At 39.1% G+C, this 9797-nt stretch overlaps 1 protein-coding gene across 5 annotated transcripts in view; it reads left to right on the forward strand.

Moving 5' to 3' along the window:
- LOC142291395 (uncharacterized) overlaps window positions 1-9060 on the forward strand; it is a 35076-nt gene extending 26016 nt beyond the window's left edge. For 3 of the 5 annotated variants that reach the window (XM_075335871.1, XM_075335879.1, XM_075335889.1), the window contains exons 2-7: window positions 2021-2225; window positions 4578-4637; window positions 4743-4880; window positions 6464-6610; window positions 7085-7145; window positions 7690-9060. In XM_075335871.1, the coding sequence (XP_075191986.1) occupies window positions 2061-2225; window positions 4578-4637; window positions 4743-4880; window positions 6464-6610; window positions 7085-7145; window positions 7690-7790 (672 nt within the window). In that variant the 5' untranslated portion in view covers window positions 2021-2060 and the 3' untranslated portion in view covers window positions 7791-9060. The remainder of the gene's footprint in view (window positions 1-2020; window positions 2226-4577; window positions 4638-4742; window positions 4881-6463; window positions 6611-7084; window positions 7146-7689) is intronic. The other 2 variants (XM_075335898.1, XM_075335906.1) reach the window with 2 other exon arrangements.
- Window positions 9061-9797: the final 737 nt, after the last annotated feature.

The following is a 9797-nucleotide window of genomic DNA, read 5'->3' on the forward strand; positions in this document are numbered from 1 at the left end:
AGGGAATATGTGGGTTGGGTCTTGCGATCTATTCCTGCCCCTGTATTTTGATACGCAGCCAAGATAACAGCACACAGGTGGGGGCTTCAGCGTCCGGCTATCTGCTTGTATGCACAGTATCAAAATATGTGCAACCCTACACCATTTCTTATAGGTATTATTTATTCCACTTCTGGGATCCAGACAGTGTGTGTGTGTAATATGTATCGAAGCACTGTGCATACCGGCTTTGTGCACACAGATTTCCAGGAGCTGGGCTCAAGGTTTATTACATTTGTGGTTTATAGTAATAAAATCTACATAAGTATATGCTTATACATATAAAATATAGACAGACAGCATGACAGATCTCGGCAATGGCTGTACAAGAAGGTTCACTCTAGTGCTCTGGGAGCCCCCACCAAACAAGTAAAGGTGGTGTCGCACATAGCGACGCAGCAGCGATCACAACCAGCGATCTGACCTTATCAGGATGGCTGCTGCGTCGTTACATGGTCGCTGGTGATCTGTCAAACAGGCAGATCTCACCAGTGACCAGCTCCCAGCCAGCAGCGACGCGTGGAAGCGTAACTAAGGTAAATATCGGGTAACTAAGGAAAGCACTTCTCTTGGTTACCCGATATTTACCTTAGTTACTAGCGTCCGCCGCTCTCAGGCTGCCAGTGCCGGCTCCCTGTTCCCTGCACTCCTAGCCAGAGTACACATCGGCTTAATTACCCGATGTGTACTCCAGCTACGTGTGCAGGGAGCCGGCACTGACAGCGTGAGAGCGGCGGACGCTAGTAACTAAGGTAAATATCGGGTAACCAAGGAAAGGGCTTCTTGGTTACCCGATGTTTACCGTGGTTACAGCTTACCGCAGGCTGCCAGACGCTGGCTCCTTGCTCGCTTCAGTTCGTCGCTCTCTCTCGCTGTCATACACAGCGATGTGTGCTTCACAGCGGTAGAGCAACGTCCATAAAATGAAGCAGGACATTCAGCAACGACCGGCGACCTCAGAGCAGGGGCCAGGTCGTTGCTGGATATCACACACAGCGACGGGACGTCGCTGCTACGTCACAGAAAATGGTGACTTAGCAGCGACATCGTTGTCGTCGTCGCTATGTGTGACACCACCTTAAGGGTGATTACAGATGCTGTGCCCTGCTGCATGTATCTGAATCTCAGCCCATTGTGATGTCCAACAGCTTTGCATTTCAAGGGTGGTAATGTATGCTAACTTATGCTTACATTGCTTTCCTTACATGCATCTTCTGATTTTCAATGGTTAGGATAACTTTTTTTATGTGTAGCAGTTATTTAGGCTATGTGCGCGCTTTACGTTGAGTTAGTTGCATTTCAAAACGCATCCTCTGGCAGAAGTTGTCTTTGTCAAATTTGGTTTTGACCACAAAAACGCTAAAAATACGCTTGCGTTTTTACCGCGTTTTGACCGATTTAATGCTTTTTCATTGCTTAAAGTCAGATGCGTTTTGAATACAAATACGCTACTAAATAAAGTTTAAACATTCAAACGCTATGAAAAAAAAAATTGGATAACAAATATCATGATTAAAATCATATACAAAATACCAAATTTTATTAAAATGATAATGGTGTTCTAATTATGTATAAAATTACGTTAATTGATTTTCATTAATTTGTGCGTGTGTGTGTGTGTGTGTGTGTGTGGACATATCATGCCCTTAACATGTCAAAAAAAGCATGTTTTCTGCATCAAAAAAGCATGTAAAACGCTAGGATTTTGATTTGAGATGCGTTTTGAAACTTCTCATTGACTCTAATGTTAGCAAAAAGCTGCCAAAATGGCAATAACAATTGACATGTTGATTCTTTAAACGCTGAGATTTTGACAAATCTTCAACATCAAAAAAGCTGCGTTTTAAACAGCATTGTACGCATTAAAACGCTGCAGTTGAAAACGCTGCGGAAATGCATGGAAAAAAAGCAAAGTGCGCACATAGCCTTAAGGCTATGTTTCCCTTACATAACCTTTCTAATTACCCTCTTCCTGTTATAGATAAAGTGACAATCCTGGTCATCAGAAGAACCTCCTTGTCATGGATCGTTATCGTTATTTTATATTTAACCAGCGGAGCATGGTGGTACTAGGCATCCTTCAAATTGCATGTGCTGGTGTATCTGTTGTGTGTGGTTTCATGGACGGAGCCTTTCGTAAAGAATCTATATTGGGGAAAACTAGAACTCCACTGTGGGCTGGAATGGTAATTTACTATATCTCCAATTTCATCTACTCCAAACCTCCAGGTTGATACTGCTGTATGAGTCAAATCCCTTCTCTGAAGCATAGACACAGAGTATTATTTATTATGGAAGATTAATGCTGGACAGTTTACCTTATGGTATTTTCCTACTGAGCTTCTCTGACGATTTTATGACCACATGAAAGATGGGCTTTGTGGTCATAAATCAGCCAGCAGGAGCCCAGGAGAAAGAAGATATTGGTTTTAAACTGTCAGAACAAGCTGACTGACGGACTCTTAGTTAACTCATCCTGCAACCAGCAATAGGCAAGCCAATACACAGGCTGTTGAAGGCAAACTGTGCAACATTTTTAAACCCATAGCATAAATTACTACTAGCTAAAAATACATGCATTAAAGAGATATTCCCATCTGCAACATCCTATCCCAATACATAGTAGGCATAATAATATTAACAAATACCTCCAATTATTAATCTGGTATAGTTCTCCTGATACACTGTCACCTTCATGTTTAGGGCATTGCAGAAACTTAGTTATCCATGGTTACAATCACGCATATAGTCATTTAGTTGCTAGTGGTCATAACCATGGATACCTAAAGTCCTGCAATGCCCTAAATGTGAGGTAAGCGACATAGTGAATCATCTATACTAGATTTATAATTGGAGGTATTTGGTGGTAATCTAATTTATTAATAATAATAATAGTTGTGGTGGTATCGGTGGTGGTATCGGTATCGGTGGTGGTGGTATCTTGGAGATGGGAATACCCCGTTAAATAATATATATCCAAAGCTCTGTATTGTGTGTATTCTCCAAGTATATTCATAGCTTTTGCCCTATATACCTTCTGGTTATTATTGCGATTTATGTTATTTTACTATGTATATGTATTAAAAATGAGTGTTTCCAGGTTGTCAATGTGCTAGCTGCTTCCAACACTTGAGCCCACTTTCACAGAAGTGCTGTTTTGGCTCCCAAATTGCCAACACAATCCTAATTAATTTGACAATAGCGAAAAAAGGGAGCAATTATGTGCAATAAAGTTTAGTTTTTATTTGATATGTAAAAATTAATAGGACAATAAAAGCATTGGATAGGGAACATACACCAGGGTCACGTGAACCACGTGAAAGATCAACTACAGTACAGATAATTAAAAAAAAATAATTCCAAAGTGCCTGAGTGCTGGGTATATAACTATTGATAAAATCGCATAATATAAATATCCAAAAGACTTGGAGCTGTCTTTATGTACATTTTTTTTTCATTTTAGTTGTTGCTCCTCTTTGCTGTCACTAGGGTGGACTGGGGGCATGGATTCGGGCAGTTACTAGGGACGCACGAAATCCACGAGTGTCTTGTGTCCCATCGGATTACTTGCATCCTCCCCACTGTTGTCAAGGTGCTGGGACGCTGTGCAGTCTGCTGTGTGTCTCGAGCATGCGCACTTTGTGCGCTGTGTTGGATACTGCGGTATGTCTGCGCAGGCGCTCCCTTGGCTTCCGGTCATGTGATCATTATCACGTGACCGTGTGACAGTTGCGTAAAAGGCCATGCAGCCTGACGAATACCACACTTAATCCTCCCGGAAGAAGTGGTTTTATACCGCGAAACTGCCATCGGAGGTCCCCTCCTGAACTGGCTCCCCTGAACCACCTTGCTCTGGGTAAGCCTTTATCTTTTGACTCAATGTTCTGAGGTATTATTTATTATGATCACTTACGCTGGTGCTATTACCTACATTGATCCATCTATTTCATCTACCGCATGTGATCTCCTTTACTTTGACCCTTTATATTATGAGCCTCGGCTTCTGCTTTACCCATATTATTTCCATTTGCGGTACCGACCTTTACTAATCTTTTTCTTATTGTTGCCATATACTTCTTGGTCCAGGTGATCCTCTCCAGACTATTCTTGTTTTTGGCTTCCTGGAACCATTTTTTTGTGCTTTTGGGTATTTATATTATTATACTATTTTATTGATAGTTATATACCCAGCACTCAGGCACTTTAGAATTTTTTTTTTTTAATTATCTGTACTGTAATTGATCTTGTGGTTCACGTGACCCTTGTGTATGTTCCCTATCCCATGCTTCTATTGTCCTTTCTGCTATTTTTTTACATCTCAAATATAACTAACTTTATGGCACGTAATTGCTCCCTTTTTTTCGCTTTTGTCAAATTGTATTTGGAGTGTGCTGTCTCTTGGCCATTCTAGGGGGCGTATTCATGCCCTTCTCCAGTATGACCTATGTGAGACATTAAGACGAGACCATATGGCTCCTTGCTTGGATACAATCCTAATGAAGACTGTACTCTAATGTAAATACCACTTCTTTTTCAAGATCATGGCTATTCCTGGTGTACTGGCTTTATTTTCCTCCCAGAAGAAAAATCCTATTCTAGTAAGACCATTTTATTTGTTGGAAGTTTAGTGTATTGTGCTGTTTTTCATTACTTGGATTGCCTATTACTGACATGCAATTTTTTTTTTTTCTTTCTATCCATAGGTAAATGCACTTATTGCTTCTGCAGTTTTTTCTTGTTTCACCACATTGATCATTATTGTATATGCATGTCTCACGCTGTCATATGGAGAGGATGACGATGAGGTGTTCTCCCATAAACCTGTTCACATTGTTCACACAGTAAGTGTACTTAGTCATATTTAATGATGATGACTAAAGTACATTCACCATAAGGCTAAGGTCAGCTCTAATCGGACCTAGAAAACAACCACAGCATGCTGCGGGTGGAATCCACTTTTTCTTCCGCACCTATACAAGTCTATGGATGCAAGTGAAACATTGCATTGCACTCGCATTACAGTGGAGTGAAGAGCAATATACGCTCCTCCGCAGCGGTGCGATCACAGGATCACATCACAGTGGCACTCCGAGCGGGTGCCCAGTATAATGCTATGAATTTGCAGCAGTGCTCATGCGGTCCCAGCCTAAAACAGGATGTAATCACCCCATCTATTGGTAGCTGTAAAAATAAATATATAATAGCTAGTATCCGAAAAGTGATACATTTTAAATAGAACTAAAATAAAAAAATATATATATATATATATATATATATATATATATATATATATATATATATATATATATATATATATATATATATATATATATATATATATATATATATATATATATATATATATATATATAATAATATATTGCGCATTTGGCAAGTGTGTATGTGCAGTTAGAACAACACTAGCTAAAAAAACCTGTCAGCCCGATTCACGAAGGTGTTTTTTGCCGGTCTTTGGATGTAAAACTGCTTGAAACATTGCAAAATTTTTACATATCAAGAAGATGAGCAAGGTGTTTTGTTTTTTTTTTTTTTTTTTTGTTTTTTGTTTTTGTTTTTTTATTTTTATATATATATATATCTCCAGTAACATGTCTGGTGAGGATGCAGACCACTTTTGAATTAGGTGCATCTCACTTCAGCAGTCCCATCATAAAGAATGTTATGTACAATGCCACTCTTGGAAAAATTGACCCCTTTATGTCCCACTTAGTTTTTTGTTTTTTTTCAAAGGTTTTTTTGTGAAAAATATTTGTGGACATAGCATATAGGTGATAAATCATACGTTGTTATAAAGGAATTATTCACCGGAACCACAATCGGTACATGAATACCGTGCAAAGCTTACTACAGTGATAAATTGTAATGTCAGGTCAGCCCCATATACAATTGTTTCACATTAGTTTACAATGCCCATTATGTCCTTTTAGGCCTAAGCCACACGGCATGAAAATCGGTGCAAGTTGAGTGCGATAAAAAAAAAAAAAATCACATTCCACTCGGACCAATATTAGCCTATGTGCCAGCACAAATGAGCGATTATTTTCTCAGCCCTAATCGGACCGAGAAAACAATCGCAGCATGCTGCGACTGTTATGTGGTCCTGTTTTCTTTTGCACCCATTCAAGTCTATGGGGCGAGAGAAAAATCGCACTGCACTCACGGTACACCGGTGTACCGCGAGTGCAGGGCGAAAATGTCAGTAGCCGGCTACGGACGAGAGAGGGAGATAAATCCTTCCCTCCCCTCCGGCTGTGCCTGCGGCAAATGCCCCACCTGCCCCCTCCCCTTAAATACGTCCCTGTATATTGAAACTGAATATTTTAACATAAAATGTGATTGCACGTGCCAACACTTAAGTATAGTGTTACATTATGATATTTTATATTTTAATTGTTTTTCTTAGAAGTTCATACTTGGTCGGCTTGTTCGAGGAGCGAATATAGCTATTCTAGTGGCATCATTCTTCAGTCTTTGTGTAGTCCTGTGCATAGCTTTGATGGGGTGCAGAAGTCTACCACATTGTATGTGCTATGACAACATTACTGGAATGGTGAGTACATCTATGGTAGTAGTAAAATTGCCTCTGGTTAGCAGTGGAGTAGGGCTGGGCAGTGTAAAATTTAGATTCAGCGGGCAGATTTATTACTGAAAATTGTGGGTTAAATTGATCAGACTTCTGGCCCATAGGTCATGCATCACATTTATTGCTTTAGTCAAAAGGGCATAGGATATAGAGCAACGAGGCATGGTTAATATGTGCCCACATGCACCAAAGTTTTGGAAGGCAAAATGTATCACATTTATCATCCAACATGAGTCACTGTGACAATTGTGGCAAATTTTCTGTTTATTCTAAATATTCAACAATATTAGTAAATTTCTATCTGTGTTTAACTGTATCCAGTTACTTTCCTTTTCTGAAATATTAGTATCCCATATCTGTCATTGTTACACCCTCCACTGCCAAAATGTATACAAATGTACACACATACCTTATTTAAATTCCTTTTACCTTCTTTATCAGGAATGGTTACACCCTGACCACGACCAGCCCCAGACTGTGGAACTGGTGTGCACCTTCCGGGGTGAGAAAACATTTTACTTTCATTTTATCTGCAAATAATGTTCAATATTATATGTTAGCTTGAAAGATCATCATGTTCCTTTTATATATAGAGGCTTATCCTTCAGAAATTCCATATAATACAGTGAAAGTGAGTACTACATGCTTCATATTGACTTCCTTGCCTCAGTTGGAAATATATATAATATTTATTATTATATTTTATTTTTTTTTTACTTATTTCTCATTGATTGTAAAAGAATATTAGAAGTGGGGTCCAAATTAACTGTTTCTTGTTAAATGTGCTGTTTCTTTTCATTAGTTCATTTAAATGTTTTTTTTTTTTTGTTTTTTTTTTTTTTTAAATGTTGGGTAGGGTATGAGCTGGAAAAGTATGGGGACACAGAAGGAAAAATTAGGGATGTGATTTACATGGGGAAACCGGGGCGGGGGTGGGTGGGGGGGGAGAAACAAAGCAATTTACATAAATTCATTGGTTAAATAAATGTATGTAGCGTGTAGTGATCAGCATATTGATTTTCACATTGGACTTTCCTCCTTTTTAGAAGGTGATGACCGGATGTTCAATGCTCCTGTACAATTCACTGAATCTTGCACAGAAACCGAAGAGTTTTCTCGACCTCCTCCGTACATCAGACTTTCTTGACCTTCATGTCATCCAAGGTTTTAGCATAATTACAAGGACTGTAAAAATAAAACATTTTTCAGCAAGTGATCACTTGATGCGACATCCTAAAATGTTTAACTACCTGAAGTCATTTTATGTGGCCTTTTTAATGTCTGTTTTGATAATTTTGTCCCAATTTGCACTAAGGTTAAATTATGATTGTAGTAAGAAACCTTTTAGCTTTTCATCAATGTATAATTTATGATGTCTCTACTGGTGTGTCCTCTTACAATCATCTAGTTCAATGACCAGCACACGTAATCCGTTCATATTGATAATGTCTGCACATCACTTCATAGACCATAATTATGTAGAAAGCGAAGTGAAAATGTCTGGAAAATATTACTTGTCTTCTAAGGCAGAATACAAAAAGCTTCTTGTGCAGTTAAGGTGCAAGATTGCCCTAGCTCTAACATTCATGTCCTCATTTACATGACCTGCTAGATTGGTGTAAATTCACAGTATTGGGGTTGTCAACTGATGTTCAACTCTTGTCAATTGCCACTGTTTTCGACTGACAACATTTAGCAGCTGAGATGTAGTTCAGCATAGTTGGCAAACTGACCATTGATGGCCTTGTGGGGTTTTTTCAGGCAAAAATACTGTTTTCCTGTAAAATTACATGGACATCGACGAATATACCCATAATGACAGCACAATTTTTGCACTCATTTTAGTTACAAACAATGGGGCCATTAACAATCATTCTGCAAACTGTGCCAAACAGAATGCCACTGGTTTTCATTTGCAAATACATTGCCCAGTGGCCACTGAGTGTCCTTGCACTTACAGTAACTGCATCAATTGTAGGTGTAGTCCATGCGGTCTGTTCCTAGAATAAATAGGGGAAAACAGAGGAGCGTGCAAAGAGAATATCACTACTTCACAGAGAGAAGAAAACCTACTTCTGCATACGAGTTCTTAAGAGTAACCAAATCTATTGTACTGTTAAGTACAGTGAAAGAAAACCTATTAGAATCCACCAAAATGGGATATAGTGCAACTTACAAAAGAAAAGGGGCTACTCGCCATACACAACTTGAGTATGCCCTCAAATGCCTGAGTTGACCCATTTCCTCACATGGATAAATGGATGGTTATGTACAGAAGGCATTTCTGAGATGTGCGCAATCTGTTAGACACTTATTTTTATATTCTTACAACAAATCAATGTTTTATTTATGATGGTTTATTTCCTTGTCTGTATATAGATTCAAAAGAAATGTAATAAAGCATTTGAATATATTTTAGAATATCCATCCATGCGCTGTTTTTATATTTGCAAAAAAGAGAATTATGTGGCTAGGACTAAGGTAATCATGCAGTCTTCCTACTGGTTTTTGTGTCTTACCAGGCTAGAGGTAGGGGTAAGGCTATGTGCGCATGTTGCGTATTTGCATGCAGTTACGCTGCGCTCTGCACCGCAGCGTAACTGCATTCGTCCTGCGTTCCCAGCATAATCTATGAAGATTATGCAGGAGACGTGCGCACGTGGCGTATTAGAGCGCAGCGCTTCGGCTGCTGCCCGAAGTGCGCGTTCTAAGAAGTGACATGTCACTTCTTTCCTGCGCTCTGCTTGCAGCTCCCGCTCTGTCTATGGGAGGGGCTGCACTCATAGCGCATGAAATCGGCTTTTTTTTTTTTTTTTTCTCATTACGGACTCTTTCTGTAGCGATTTGAAGTGCACGTGTGCTGTTCAAATCGCTGCAGAAATTTCTGCAGGGCAGAACGCTACGTGCGCACATAGCCTAAAAGCAAATTTGATGGCTAAATTAAGGTACGTCATTTGGACACCTTTTTAATCATGAAAAATAGGTAGGCATGTGTAGGGATACTTTGTAGAATATGTTCAAACAAACTTTATATAAACTAATAGACAATTTATACATGCAAAAATATTACTGTCTTTTATATCTTACAACAGAAAAATGGTTCTTCCTCCACTTATGAGCTACAGTGCTGGCCAAAAGTATTGGCACCCCTGCA

The sequence above is a fragment of the Anomaloglossus baeobatrachus genome, chromosome 1 (assembly GCF_048569485.1).
Source record: "Anomaloglossus baeobatrachus isolate aAnoBae1 chromosome 1, aAnoBae1.hap1, whole genome shotgun sequence".
Classification (NCBI taxonomy): domain Eukaryota; kingdom Metazoa; phylum Chordata; class Amphibia; order Anura; family Aromobatidae; genus Anomaloglossus; species Anomaloglossus baeobatrachus.